This window comes from Macrotis lagotis, chromosome 1, assembly GCF_037893015.1.
Source record: "Macrotis lagotis isolate mMagLag1 chromosome 1, bilby.v1.9.chrom.fasta, whole genome shotgun sequence".
NCBI classification, from domain to species: domain Eukaryota; kingdom Metazoa; phylum Chordata; class Mammalia; order Peramelemorphia; family Peramelidae; genus Macrotis; species Macrotis lagotis.
The window spans coordinates 893,277,599-893,292,915 of record NC_133658.1 but is presented as its reverse complement, the minus strand read 5'-3'; the positions used below and the strand labels follow the sequence as shown (position 1 = coordinate 893,292,915).

Genomic DNA, 15,317 nt, shown 5'->3' with positions numbered 1-15,317 from the left:
ATTTTGATTCCTTCAAACTGCCCTTAGTTCCAGTATTCTTGTTTAGGATAGAATGGGTCCAAAAACACAAGAACTATAAAGGTCCTTGAATGTGATATCCTAGCCCCAAATGGCCCATGGAAGCTCTGAGAGCTCCCTATGTGATGTAAGAGTGTCATGGGCTTCATCGTCCCAAGGGATGATGGTTCAGGCCTTTCCTTCTCCTTCCTGACCCCTTCCTTCAGAATCTACTGTCTCCCACAGTCAAGTTTCATAGTCATAGTCATGGGCACTAAGTTGACTGTAGGCTCCATAATTCAACCCCATCCAGGAAAATCAAAGTTTCCCACTTACCACCATAATGAAAAGAAGAGACACTTAAAATTCTCCTGAACTGTGATCAATGGAAGGACTTGAGAGGATGGACTATTTTCCTTGTGTTAAGAAGCTAGTAAAGGGGCAATGAGGTATGGAAAGAAAGAGCATATCATTTAAAATTAAGAATCTTTCAAATTCATTTAACTATCTAATGAACTTGGGTAAGTAACTTGCCCCCAATGGGTTAATTTTTTTCCTTTGCAAAATGAAAATGGACTTCTAAAGTTTCTTTTCTTTTATTAACTACCCTAAGACTCAATTTCCTCATCAGTAAAAGATATAAGCAAGGGGCAACTAGGTGGCATAGTGGAAAGAGCACCAGCCCTGGAGTCAGGAGTACCTGGGTCTCAGACACTTAATAATTACCTAGCTGTGTGGCCTTGGGCAAGCCACTTAACCCCATTTGCCTTGCAAAAACCGAGAGAGAGAGAGAGAGAGAGAGAGAGAGAGAAGCAGCAGGTAGGTGGCTCAATGAACAGAATATGGAGACTAAACTCAGGAAGACTCCTCTTCCTGATTCTTATCTAACCTCAGACATTTCCTAACTGTGTGACCCTGGGCAAGTCATTTAACCCTGTTTGCCTTAATTTCTTCTTCTGTAAAATGAGCTGGAAATGGAAATGACCACCCACTCCATGATCTTTGCCAAGAAAACTCCAAATGGGGTCAGTGAGAATCAGATACAACTGAAATGACTAAACATCATCCAACAACTAAAAAAGTCATTGGGATTCCATTGGTGCTATTTTTGCTTTCCCTCTTCTATTACCTCCAATTATCCTGGCTGGTGTTTTTTTTTTTTTATCCATAGTTGTTTGCATGAAGTCTCTTCTCCATTAAAATGTGAGCTTCTTGAAAGCAAGGACTGGGTTGGGTTTTATTTGAGTTTTGCTTGAGTTTTGTGGGGTTTGGGGGTTTTTGTTCTTTTTTTTTGCATTTCTTTGTTTCTAGTACCTAAGACTATATCTGGCATTGTGTTATTGTTTGTTGTTTGTCCTTTGTTACTGAAGAAGACCATGGGGGCGGCTAGGTGGGTAGTGGATAAAGCACCAGCCTTGGAGTCAGGAGTACCTGGGTTCAAATCCGGTCTCAGACACTTAATAGTTACCTAGCTGTGTGGCCTTGGGCAAGTCACTTAACCCCATTTGCCTTGCAAAAACCTAAAAAAAAAAGACCATGATATTGGGGAGGTAATGCCATGACAAGCAGGTAAACTGGATTTGAAGGGGGGGAGCTGTGCTAAGTCACCAGCCTCACTTTCTTCTCTGGAGTCATCTGGGTCCAGTGGTCAAACAAGGATCAAGACACTGGAGATGGCCCTGGATGTGAGTCAATCAGGGTTAAGTGACTTGCCTAAGATCACACAACTAGTTATACATCAAGTGTCTGAGGCCAGATTTGAACTCAGGTCTTAGTCACTGCTCCATCTACCTAACTTGACTGTCTTTATTTCATACATATGTATGTATGTGTGTATGTATGTATACATCCCATATATAAGCACACATGCATGTATGCATATACTGTATATGCACGTGTGCACATGTGTGTGTTGTGCCTCTGGTTTATAAGTATGTGTGCCCGTGTGTGTGTGTGTGTAATATGTCTGCATGCATGCATCTCCTTTATAGGCATGAGTGCATGTATTATCTCATATTATCTATATGTATGTGAACGTATACATTCATATGCATATATGCATTATATGTGTGCCTTCATGCATCTCATATACAAGTATATAAATATGATATGTATGGATGTGTGTATACATGTATCTCATATATGAGCATCTCTTCTACAAACATATATGTATTGTATTGTGTTTATGCATCTCATTGATATGCATGTGTGTTGCACATGCATACATCTCACATGTGAGTTTATGTGCATGAGTGTCAATGTGAATGTGTGCATCTCATATATAAGCATAGATGCCTACACATGTATGTGTGTTCTACATCTGACATGAAAGCATGTATGCATATATGGATATGTATGCATACACCCATTGTTGTGGGGGGTCCCAGTGACATGCCAGGGCAATGTCTCGACTTGCTCGGGAACCAGATTGAAGTGAGGCAAAGTGATACAAAGTCATCAGCCTCAGTGTCTCTTCCAGTTACTGAAGTCCAGGGGCAGGACAAGAGTCAGGACAAATGGTGGCGGCCCAGCTCTAAGGTTCTGTAGCACCTGCTTCAGTGGCTTCAAGGCCATTGGAATAAATTCTTCTCATCCAAGAATGATTCCTGTGGAGGAGGTCTTCACATGCTTGGGGCAGATCCCCTAACTCACCAATGGGCTTGAGACCTCCAACCTGGTTTAGCCTGGCTATCAAGGCAGCTTTATCCAAGCGGGTCACTGCATATGTTAAGCTCCTGTTTAATTGTACACACACACACACACACACACACACACACACACACACGTTTATACATAATATCTCCTCAAATAAAATGTGAGTTCCTTGAAAACAGGGATATTTTCTGCCTTTTCTTTGTAATTCCAGTGTTGAGCACAGTCCCTGGCCCAGTGAGACTTTAACGAATGCTTGCTGACTTGGCATGTATCCTAAGGATCCCAATACATATTGCCTAACCAAATCAATTGGGAACTCCTGAAGAGCAGGCACTGTTTTTTGCCTTTTCTTCATAACCTCAATGCCACAATGGAAGCCTAGATGATTGGTGAGAAGCAAAAATGATAATACACATAAAACTCTTTGGAAACATTAATGGACTCATCGATGTGAGCTACGATAACTAGTTGGGGGATTCTAGTTCTCAAGCCATAGAAACTAAGAGACTTTGTTCACATAGACCAAGTTTCTTGTCTCCAGGCCAGAAGGAGACCCTGACTGCTCCCTCCCTTCCCCTAACAAAGTACAATTTTTAAGGGGGAAGAGAGAGAAATGTGGGCCGACGTTCTTCTCTGGCAGTCAGCAAGGAAGCTTTCGGCACCTCAGAAGGCCAACTCTAACAGATTTTTCCATTTGGAGGTGGGGGGGGGGGTTGTGAAGGGGAAAATCAGGGAATAAAAGGAAAAGCGGACTGTTGTAAACCTGACCGATGGAAGTGAGTCCTTGTGGGAAAACAGAAATTAAAGTATTTATATCATGGAAAGAAAGAAAAAGAAAGAAAGAAAGAAAGAAAGAAAGAAAGAAAGAAAGAAAGAAAGAAAGAGAGAGAAAGAGAGAGAGAAAGAAAAAGAGAGAGAGATAGAGAAAGAAAGAGAGAAAGAGAGAAAGACAGAGAGAGAGAGAGAAAGAAAGAGAAAGAGAGAGAGAGAAGAAAGAAAAAGAGAGAGAGAAAGAGAAAGAAAGAGAGAGAGAAAGAAAGAGAAAAAGGAGAGAAAGAAAGAAAAAGAGAGAGAGAAAGAGAAAGAAAGAGAGAAAGAGAGAAAGAAAGAGAGAGAGAGAAAGAAAGAGAAAGAAAGAAAGAGAAAGAGAAAGAAATGAGTAAAGAAAGAGAGAGAAAGAAAGAAAGAGAGAGAGAAAGAGAGAGAGAAAGAAAGAGAAAGAAAGAGAAAGAGAAAGAAATGAGTAAAGAAAGAGAGAGAAAGAAAGAAAGAGAAAGAAAGAGAGAGAGAAGAAAAAGAGAGAGAAAGAAAAAGAAAGAAAGAAAGAGAGAGAGAAAGAAAGAAAGAAAGAAAGAAAGAAAGAAAGAAAGAGAAGAAAGAAAGAAAGAAAGAGGGAGGAGTCAGGGACAGAGGGAGATAGAGACAGAAAGAAAGAGAGAAAGAAAAGAAAAAAAAAAAAAGGAAAAAATCCTTTAGTATGTCCAGGCCTTTCTGTTCTGTACAATTGAGTCCTGCTTTTCATTTGGGGGATGGAAGGGAGAAAATAGGCAAGTTCCAAACTATAGAGTGTACGGAATGTGATCTGAAGGCGAATTCTTCCCAGCTGTCAGAGCATCTGGTCCCCCAAACTGGGGCTTAGCTCATAGCTGAACTAATAGTCTTCATGTGAACCTAGAGGCTAGGTAAACCAGAGAGTCACCCCAAAAGAGACAGCAAAAGGCTTCCTCATTCCCCGGAGACCTCTTTTCCACTCAGGGACTTTGGAAAGGAAGAACAAGAGAGAGTCACACTCTATAAATACGGCAGAAAAGTTCACCTTCCTTATTGGCTAAGAATATGAGGTCTGGAAGGGGGCGGGGAAGAAAAGGCAGAGAAAAGGATTGGCAAGCTGCCACCATCAGCACTAGTGTGGTACAGGAGAAATAGCCTTGGAGTGGAGGGGTTATGTTGAAACCCACAGCTCTACACCTTACTGATTGTGGGGTCTGGGAAAGCCAATGGACCTCAGTTTCCTCATCTGAGATGAGAGAGAGAGAGAGAGAGAGAGAGAGAGAGAGAGAGAGAGAGAGAGAGAGAGAGAATCTTTAAATTCATAATGTTTTGGATCAACTCGTATGAAGTAGATGCTTGAATCTTTCCAATTTTGTGTTTTTCTGATGCTCAGAGACTTGACCAGGAACACATGGTTAATAAGTAATAGAGGCAGAATCTGAACCCTTCTCAGACTCAGTTTCCTCATCTGTAAACTGGGTACAATCATGCCTCCCAGGGCTGTTCTAGGTTAAAATCAGATGTGTATTGAACAAGAGGGGTGTGGGGTTTGAAGGGAAAGAACAGTCGGAATCCTGAACATTCTCCACAGTAGCTAATCCCTGGGCTAATCAATTGACCCTTCAGAGACTTAGGTAAGTAGCCAATAAGTATTAATTAAGTATCAATTCCGTGTGCTGAGTAGAGGGAATACAAGGAAAGGCTTAAAAAAGTCTGTACTTTGCAGGAGTTGATAACTTAATGGGGTAAACAAGAGGCCAACAATTGTGTGCAAAAAAGATGGATAAGGAATAAGGAGGACCAGAAATGACTTCTTAAAGAGGTAGGACTTTAGCTGAGACTGGAAGGTAACCAGGTAACTCTCTTAAGAGTTATGCGGGTGGCCATGGAGTCAGGAAGACCTGAGTTCAAGTCCAGCCTCAGACACTTAAGAATTACCTAGCTGTGTGACCTTGGGCAAGCAACTTGACCCCATTGCCTTGAAAAAAAAAGTTATGCAATAAATTACAATCTGCATTGGTAAAGGGTTCTTTGCAGGTCTATACAAGAAAGAAAGGTAAGGAAAAAAAGAAAGGAAAGGAAAGGAAAGGAAGGAGAAAGGAATGAAGGGAGGGAGGAAGAATGATACAGGAGGGGAAAAAGACAGGAGGGGAAGAAGGAAAGAAAGTAGGAAGTTAAAGGGAGGGAGGAAGGAAGGAAGGGAGGGAGGGAGGAAGGAAGGAAGGAAGGAAGGAAGGAAGGAAGGAAGGAAGGAAGGAAGGAAGGAAGAGAGGGAGGGAGGGAAGGAGGAAAGAAGGAAGGGTAAGAGAGAGAAAGGGAGGAAGAGAGGAAGGAAGGAAAGCAGGCAGATTGAGGGCAAGAGGGAGGAAGAAAGATGGAAAGAGGGAGGAAGAAAGATGGTGGAGGAAGGGGAAAAAATGAAGGGAAGGAGGGAGGGAGGAAGTAAGGAAAAAAGAAAGATGGAGGGAGGAAGGAAGGAAGGAAAGAAGGAAGATGGAGAGAGGAGCAAGAAAGGAAGGAAAGGAGAGAAAAAGGAAAGGGAAAGAGAAAGAGAAGAAGGGAGGAAGGAAGGAAGGAAGAAGGATTGAGGGAGGAAAAGAAGGAAGACACTCATGATTCCTTCCTTTATTCAACAAACATTTATTAAGTCCCTATTATTAAAAAATATTTTATTGAGTATAACATTATTAAGAATAGGTGAAAATCCTTCTGCCCAGTAAAGAAGGGACTGTGAGTATGGACTATTACATCACAGTCAAATGCAGAAAGATTGTTTTTCAGTGTTACAAAGAAAGGTGATGGGAAAAAATAAACCTAAAATAATAGTAATGTAAAAGTGTTGGATAGCTTTGGTTTAGGTTTTTTTTATCAATAATAAAAAAGTGAGGCAGAGGCAATCATATAGCACCAGTTTCAGGGTTTCAAAGATTCATCTCTCTGATACATACTAAATAAGTGAATATGGCATAGGCCTCAATCTACAACTATAATTGGCTAAGCAGTCAGAGCCTGCAGAGATGGAGGGGTTTCCCATTTTGTTAGCCTCTTATCCCAAAGAAATTACATATTTGATCCCAAAACATCAATGCAAATTGGTATGGTTTTAAGAGCCCATGGATTTAAGGCTAGTTTATAAAACCAATCTATGATAACAATGGCTTTAAAGACTGGCAAGGTCCCTTGTGATGAGGCTAGAGCCCTGCCCCCATTGCTGGTGCTGCATTGGTGGAGTCTCTAATTAGCAGACTATTGGAATAAACTTGATAAGTGTTTGTTGGTTGAAAGTAAACAAGTGGTCACAGTAATAGTGTATGATGAACAACTGTGAATGACATAGCTAGTCTCAGCAATGATCCAAGACAATTCCAAAGGACTCATGATGAAAATTGCTTTCCACATCCAGAGATGTAATCTGAATGCAGATCAAAACATACTTTCAAATTTTTTTCTTTTATTATTCTAGCTTTGTTTTTGGTCTGTGATTTCTTTTGCAACATGGCTAATATGGAAAAGTTTTGCATGACTGCACATGTATAATCTCTATCAAATTGTTTGCCTTTTCAAGGAGGGGGAGGGGTGGGAGAGAGGGAGAGAATTTGGAACTCGAAATTTTAAAAATGAATGTTAAAATGTTTTTGTTTTGTGATTGAGGAAAAAACACAATGGAAATTGAATGAAAGTGAACAGGTACAATCATCTCCTGTCTCTCATCTCCCCTTCCTCCCTTCTCTCCCAGGGTCAGCCCATGGTAAATCAGATCCCAGGAGTTGTTCAGGGACCAAGAGGGGGGGAAAGGCTACTGTTTAAGACAGAGCTCCATCTTCCTGAGAAGCCTATAACCATGGAAACCTAAATCTGGTCAAGGACTTCATTGTACACAGATGCTTTACTGGTTGGCTCCAGAGGTAAGAATCCCAAGCTGAGCCCTGACTGAGGAGGCACACATATTTAGGGGCCCTGGGAAAAGGACACTCATTCTTCCTCTGGCAGCCAAGGATCCACTTGAAGACTCATCGTGGAACAGTGAAAAAGAGAACTAAGTTTGGACCCTGGGGTCAAATTCTTCTATTCCTTCCTACCTATGTCTTGGACAAGTTTTTGTCTGTAAAATGAAAGTGGTGGATTAAAAGGCCTCTAAGATCCCTTTCAGCTCTTGATAGTGGGCTGAGGGAAAAGCTCTGGCTTTGATGTCAAGAAAACCTGAGTTCAGATCCTGCCCCTGACCCTACTTTGAAAGAAAAAACCACTTGATATTGCTAGGAACTCTCTGTTTCTGGGTAAAATGGAGGGACAAGAAAAAGGACACTTATTAAAGTCTGTCAACCCAGTCCTTCTCTGGAAGTCGGGTCGAGTCATAGCAGGAAGGAGGAGAGGAAAGTACTACCCCTCCTTTTTTTGGTAACATCAAGTTGGGAATAAAGAAAGGGCATAGACCCTCTAAGTTCCCAAGATCCACTCCCCCCAATCAAGGACTCCCTTTTCCCTAAGCAGTGGAAATCTCCAAGCAGTGTCTGCCTTATTTCACTCAATTCTATATGAAATATATTTAGAATCTGCTGTGTACAAAGCACTGGACTAGGTGTTTGGGTGAAAAAGATAAAAAAGAAAGAGCCACTGCTCTCCTCATTCTTCTGAGGATCAGAACATTTACCCAGAGGAGTCAATATAAGGGAGAGCAGGAGGAGGACAGGCCCAGTACTGGACAGGGACAATGGATCTTAAGTCAGAGGTCCTGACTTCAAATGCAACTGTGCTAATTACTACCTGAGGACTTTGGATAAGTCACTTTATCTTAATGAACTCTAAGAGCCCTTATAAATGATGTCCGAAGCAAGTCTTCAAAGAGAAGGAAAGGAGAATGGAAGGAAGGAAGGAAGGAAGGAAGGAAGGAAGGAAGGAAGGAAGGAAGGAAGGAAGGAAGGAAGGAAGGAAGGAAGGAAGGAAGGAAGGAAGGAAGGAAGCAGTGGGTGACCTTAGCTTTTCTAAATTAAGATCTCTCCCAGGTTTCAGTTTGTTAGAGACTATGCCTATTCAGTGATTAAGGGCTAGGTAAGAATTGAGACAAAAGATGGCCCAATTTACCAAAGCAAAGATATATGGCCAGAACCAAAAACAATTGCGATTTACAATAAATGTCTGTACAAATATTAGGAGGCTGGAGATGAAACATGGAATTTAGGACATAGCAAATAGTTCAGTCTGACTGGAATATAAAGTGGGTGAAGGAGAATAATGTGAAATAAGGGTGGAAAGATGGATTGAACTAGACTGCAAAGGGTCTCAAATTCTAAGCTTAAGAGCCTTCCTTTATCCTAGAGGCACTAGGGAAGCACTGACATTTCCTGAACAAGGGGAGTAATATGATCAGACCTTCGCCTTAGGAAGATTCTTTGACAGTGCTGAGGAAGATGAATTGGCAAGAGGAGAGCCTGGAAGCTAGGAAACTAATGAGGAAGCTATTGCTGTAGAGCAGGCAGGAGATGATGAAGGTCTGTAGTAATGAGAGCCTTCCCTGAAGTCTGGAGGAGTGGAAACCTGGCAAATTCAGCCATTTAGGGAGCATTTCAATACCCATTATATGACAAGACCTGTCTGTGCAAGATGCTTGTCGTGGTGGTTAGGGCCAAGTACCCAAGAGCCTAGAGAGCCTCCATTTCCTACCTTCTTGGTCTGACTGCAGAGGTAGCATAGGGGTTAGACAATATTCTAGACCTGGGTCCATATAGTAACCTTAGGTAAGGCTGTTGACCTCTCTGAACCTCAGGTTCCTCATCTATAAAATGAGGATAATAATACTTTCAAGGCCTATCTAGCAGGGTCATTGGGAGTAAAGTATTTTATAATCTTAAAAGTGTCCCAGACATGAGTGATGAGGATGATGAAGTCCAGGAATACTGACAAGAACCAAAGAACAGTTGGGACAGACAGAGTTAGTGAGAAACCCTCATGAGGGGAAGAAAGAAGTCCTGGGCAGAAAATTTCATGGAGAAGGTAGGAATTAACCTAGACCTGGAAAGAGTCATAGAACTTATACAGGCAGAGGTGAAAGGAAGGATGATAATTAATATGGAGGGAGATTTTGTAGCAGGGAAGCAGCAGAGGCCATGGAAGGGGAAGGAACTGAATTAAGCTATTCAGTTTTGTTTGGGGTTTTTTTAGGTTTTTGCAAGGCAATGGGGTTAAGTGGCTTGCCCAAGGCCACATAGCTAGGTAATTAAGTGTCTGAGGCTGGATTTGAACCCAGGTACTCCTGACTCCAGGACTGGTGTTTTATCCACTGCACCACCTAGTCAGTCACCCCTGGCTATTCAATTTTTAAAAGTCCTAAGTCCCTTAAATCCATTAGCTATCTATTCAAACTGCTCCTTCTCAGACCCTCAAAACCAAGAAATTGTTAACCTGGGGTTCATGAACTGGACTTTTCTTATTTTAAAAAAAAATAGCATTTATTTTTTCCCAATTACATGTAAAGATAATTTTTAATATTCTTTTTTAAATTTTTGAGTTCCAAATTTTCTCTTTTCTCCATGTTTCCCTCCCCTCCCTAATATGGCAAGCAATTTGATATAGGATATACATATATATATATATATATATATATATATATATATATATGTGTGTGTGTGTGTGTGTGTGTGTGTGCAATCATGTAAAACATTTCTATATTAGTCATGTGAAAAAAGGAACACGTCAAAAAAAATTGAAAACTAGTGAAAAACACTTTGCTTCAATCTATATTCAGACTCCATCAAGACTTTCTCTGGAAGTGGATAGCATTTTTCATCATGAGTCTTGGATCATTGGACTGCTAAGCATGGCTATGTTTATTCACAATAGATCATCATTATGTTACTGTGTACAATGTTCTCCTGGTTCTAACTCACTTCACTTTGCATCAGTTTGTGTTACTCTGTCTAAGTTTTTCTGAAATCACTCTGCCTGACATTTCTTCTTTTTGTTAATTAGGGTTTTTTTTTTTTGCAAGGCTATGGGATTAAGTGACTTGCCCAAGGCCACACAGCTAGGTAATTATTAAGTGTCTGAGGTCGGATTTGAACTCAGGTGCTTCTGACTCCAGGGCTGGTGCTCTATCCACTGCCACCTAGCTGCCCCTTTACTTGACATTTCTTACAGCACAATAGCAATCCATTACATTCATATACCATAATGTGCTCTGCCATTTCCTAATTGACAGGCATCCTCTCTATTTCCAAACAAAAAACGCTGCTATTGATATTTTTGTGCAAATGAGTCCTTTTCCCATTTTTATTTTTATCTCCCTAGGATAGAGACATAATAGTGATATTGCTTGATCAAAAGTATGTATGCACAGTTTGATCATAATGAACTTGGTTTGTCAGAAAAATGTTTTGATAGCTATATTTCACCATAATTGGTTCTCTTTGTAACCCTATTTAATTCTATTCATTTAAAAAGAATATTCTCAGGAGTCCAAAGGCTTCACCAGCCTGCCAAAGGAATCTATGACCCAAAAAAGGTTAAGCAATCCCTACTCTAATGAATTTTCTTAAGAAGAAACACACAGAAGAGAATGCCAAAGAAATCTAGGAAGCAGAGTGGATGGTACAATAGTTTAGTAAAGATGGAAAGGTGAAGAAACAGAAGTGATTTTTGTGATGGAAATAGTCAGCAAACCACCAGAACAGGAGGAAGAAATAGATGAGGAGTTGGAGAAATAGTTCATACCCCTGGAGGCATGCCAGAGCATGGATGGGGGCTTCAATTATCTAGGCATCTGCTGGAGCAATTTCACTGCCAAAAGCCAAGCAGCTAATAACTTCTTGGCCTGCCTTAATGGCAATTTCATCCTTCAAAAGAACCAGCAAGGAGGAACTGGTAACTGATGTAAAAATGATGAGAACCATATACATCAAAATAAGAAATATATTATCCCTTTTTTGTGGCATCCAAGAAACTAGAAATAAAGCATCTATCCATTATTTGGGGAATGACTAAGCAAATCATGGTATATAAAAGCAATGGAAAATGATTATTCTTTAAGAAATGATAATTATAAGGAATACAGAGAACAAGAAAACTTATGAACTGATGCAACCCGGTGGTTCAGAATAGAGTGCTAGGCCTGGGGTCGGGAAGATTTGAGTTCAAATCCAACCATTTTTTGGCAAAAATAAATTATTCAATTTGAATGAAGTAGTGAACATTAGCAGAATCCAACCAGAAGCATTTGGAATAAGACCAAACATGTTTCAACAAAATAAATTCATCAACATCAATTGTTTCACAGTAAAACTAAACATTCTTTCTGAAATGGAAATGCTATTTTCTAAACATTTGAAGGCAGACAAAATTACTATGTGCTCTAGAACAACCTAGTCTATTCATTTAACAATGCAGCATGTCAACAATGGCAGAGAGAAAGAGACAAAAGAGAAGATTGGGGGAGGCAGGAAGGAGGGTTTTCCAAATGAAAAAAGTCCTAAGCAGGTGTTATTTAGGACATCCTAATAATTAATAATGATCCCTCATTACATCAGGGTTGCCATTAAAGACAGTGATAAGAAATTTCCTTGCCCACCCCACCATCACCACCAAGAAAGGGAAAGCAGGGCAGAGCAGAGGCCCTCCTTTCTCTTCATCTTTTGAATTTCACTGGCTTTGGTCTTGGCCTTGGCTGTGGGCCCTGACTTGGATCTTCAATTGATTCTTGGCTTGAGCTTTGGACCTGGTCTTGGTCTTAGTCATGGACTTGGACTTGGTTGGATAGTTGGTATCAGACCAAAAAATCAGAATACTCTGAATGCCATTCAAGGGGTTCTTCAGGGACTCCACATGGACAAGACAGTGAATGGAAGGACTTCCAAGTGGAGGAACCACCAAGATTCACCAGTACTTGGAGGGGACATTGAGGTTGACCTGTGGATCCAGATCTTTTGGTGGCACCAGACCCCAGTGGCCCAGGATGTGGCTCTGGAGTGCCTATTTAAAGGAATCAAACCAGGCAAATGATTGATCTTATATGGAGCCGAGGACCTCCAATACAGGGAAGTAACCTCCAGGAGGTCACAAAGACACAGGCAGCAAAAAAAGTTGGGATCTGAACTAAGTCCCCTTCCTCCAAAGTCAATGAGCTTGTTTCTCCTCAAGAGGTCAATTATTATTATCTATTTTTGTTTAGATTTTTGCAAGGCAATGAGGTTAAGTGGCTTGCCCAAGACCACACAGCTAGGTAATTATTAAGTGTCTGAGGTTGGATTTGAACCCAGGTACTCCTGACTTCAGGGCCAGGGCTCTATCCACTGTGCCTCCTAGCTGCCCCTTAAGAGGTCAATTATACTATATAATACTTTTAAAGATTATAAATAAGTTTTATTACACATCACTAAAAGAGTAGAGAGTACTGGTATTATGTCCATTTTCTAAAACTTGAGAATCTGAGAGTGAAGTGGCTTGACAATGAATACACTGGCCAGAAAGGGGGCAGTGTAAAGTGGGTTGCATTTGGGGTTGGAACCCACACTGCTCTCAACAATTTGTGCCTGGGCAACTGTCCTGAGCTCAGTCTTGTGTGACCTGGGACTCGTGGACTTCTCTGCTGTAATGCAGAGTCTAAATGGATGGTCCCTGTGAAGTGTCTGGGGGTTCCTCCAAGACCGGCTCTCTTTCTCCTCCACCATGCAGCTTCCCTTTTAAGGAGGGTGGCTGGAGGAAACCTTTGCTCCAGGGCTTCTTCCAAGGTCTATCTGTCCCTGTTTCCTGGATGTGCCCAACCTGGAAAGGATGGGAGGAAGCCCCCCGCCGGGCTGAGAGGTAAGGGCCGGGGGAAGGCCCTTGGGGAAGGCCTGCCAGCCAGGCCTGCGGGGGGATCATCTTGCTCAATTCAGTTCTCCCATTCAGCCCCCTGGCCAGCTCTCCCTGCTCCCGCTGCTCCCGGACCCTGTCTAGAGCCTCTGCCCGGCAGCCGCTTGACAATAAAGCCCCTGGCGAGGGCACAACATCGGGGGACCGTGGCAAATGGGATGAAGGAAGAGGGCATTTGTTCCCCTTCAGAGTTGGCAACCCCCAAGTCAAGGCGGGGGGATGGAGGGGGCTGAGGCCGGAGTCACTCATCGACCCCTTCTGAGGTCCCAGTCCGACTGGCTGGGGGTTGGGGGAATGGGGGGGTCAGAGCTCTGAGCAACTGGGGTTTTAAAGTCTGAGCATGATGCCCAGAGAGCTGGCTGAGCTCTCCAAGCTCTCGCTGGGCGAGGGCAGGGCCGAGGCTTCAGCCGGCGCCCCCCGCCCCCCAGTCCTCGGCGGGGTGCCTCGGGGGACCCGCCGGGCCAGATCCAGGACCTGGGGGAAGGGGCCCGGCGGAGGAGGAGGACGGGACCCCCGCGTGCCCCCGGAGGGCGCGCGCCGGCCCCGGCAGCCGCGGAGCCCAAACTTTTCTGGGTTCGCTTTCCCCGGTCCCCGCCCGGGCGGCTCGGGGAGCAGCGGCTGCGGTCGCTCCCGGGGCGCCCCCCGACCCACTCCCAGCCCCACATCCCACCCCTCCTCCCTGGGCCGGGACCACCGGCAGTGAGTGCCGCCCCCCACGCCGACCAGCGGGCCGGGGGCCGAGGCCCCCCGGTTGCTACTCACATGGGGGGCTGCAGCTGGCTCCCGGGGGTGGGGGGGAAGCGGGCAGCGGCCAGCAGCAGGGCCAGGGCCACGGCCGGGGCAGGTCGCTCCATGGCTGGCCCCGGGGTCCGGGGGTGCTCCGCCACTCGCCCCGGGAAGCCCGGGCTCCTCTGGCAGGGGGCACCCCCCGGTCCCGGCCGAGCTCGCGGGGTCTGGGGGCTCCCGGGCGCCTCCACGTGCGCGCCTCGCGGGGGGCTGCGGGCGAGGGGTCCCCGCCGGCTGGCCACCCCGGACGCGAAGGACCGGGGTGGGGGGCTGCGCGCCGAGATCCGCCCCGAGAAGCGGCGCTGCCCCCCGGAGCCCCAGAGAGGTTCCCGTTACCCCGCGGCGTGCCGGCCGCCTGCCGCCCTCCCTGCGCTCCGCACCCCGAACCCCGGCCGCGGGCTTGGGCCCGCCCCCAGCCCCTCCCCGGCCCGCCCACCCCCACCTCGGCAGCCTTCCTCGGGGTCCTCCCAACGCCGGCAGCGGCAGCACTGGGTGGGCTGCACCGGGGTCCCCCGGCTGCGGGGAAAGAAGGGGAGCGCCCTCCTTGCACCCCCGCCTCCGCGTCCCCGCGCCCCCGAAGCGGGCAGTTACTTATTGGAACCCTATAGTGTGTGCAAACACCCCGAAAGTGGCCCGCAGACCCCCGGGGGAGCCGCCAGTGCCATCTCACCTGCCTTCCCAGCACCCCTTCTCCCCTTCTGACAAAAGCAGACTGGTTGCTCTCCCCCCATCCGAGGGTACTGGGGACTTAGAGAGAGGGAGAGAGAGAGAGAGAGAGAGAGAGAGAGAGAGAGCCTCTGACCACAGATGCCTTCAGAGGCTCCCCAGCCCTTCCACAGGCCAAGCTGATGGCTTGAATCCAGGGCCATCCGCAGTCGTCCTGGTCCCTACCTGGCCCCTGGACCCAGGTGGCTCTGGAGGAGAAGGTGAGGCTGGGGACTTAGCACAACCCCCTCCCCACTCAAATCCAGGTTATGTGCCTGTCATGGCAGCACCTCCATGATGTCATGGGCTTCTCTGAGAATGAAGGACAGACATCATCTGGCCACTGGACCCAGCGGGCTGGGGAGGAGAAAGCGAGGCCGGAGACTTAGCACAGCCCCCCTCACTCCAACCCAATTCCTGTGCTTGTCACCTCCCCTGATATCACGGGGTTCATCAAGAATGAAGGAAAAACCTAATAATAAGCAGCCCAACCTTAACACTGGCTGCGCCTTTGCTGCTCGATTCTGCTCCTCCCCCCCCCCCAAAAAAGAAAAAATCCC

At 45.0% G+C, this 15,317-nt stretch overlaps 1 protein-coding gene across 1 annotated transcript in view; it reads right to left on the bottom strand.

The window, feature by feature from the left end:
- The window catches only part of MEGF6 (multiple EGF like domains 6), a 370,333-nt gene extending 355,964 nt beyond the window's left edge, over positions 1-14,369 (bottom strand). The window contains exon 1 of the mRNA XM_074218662.1: positions 14,029-14,369. Coding sequence (XP_074074763.1) covers positions 14,029-14,120 — 92 coding nt within the window. The 5' untranslated portion in view covers positions 14,121-14,369. The remainder of the gene's footprint in view (positions 1-14,028) is intronic.
- Between the last annotated feature and the right edge of the window lie 948 nt (positions 14,370-15,317).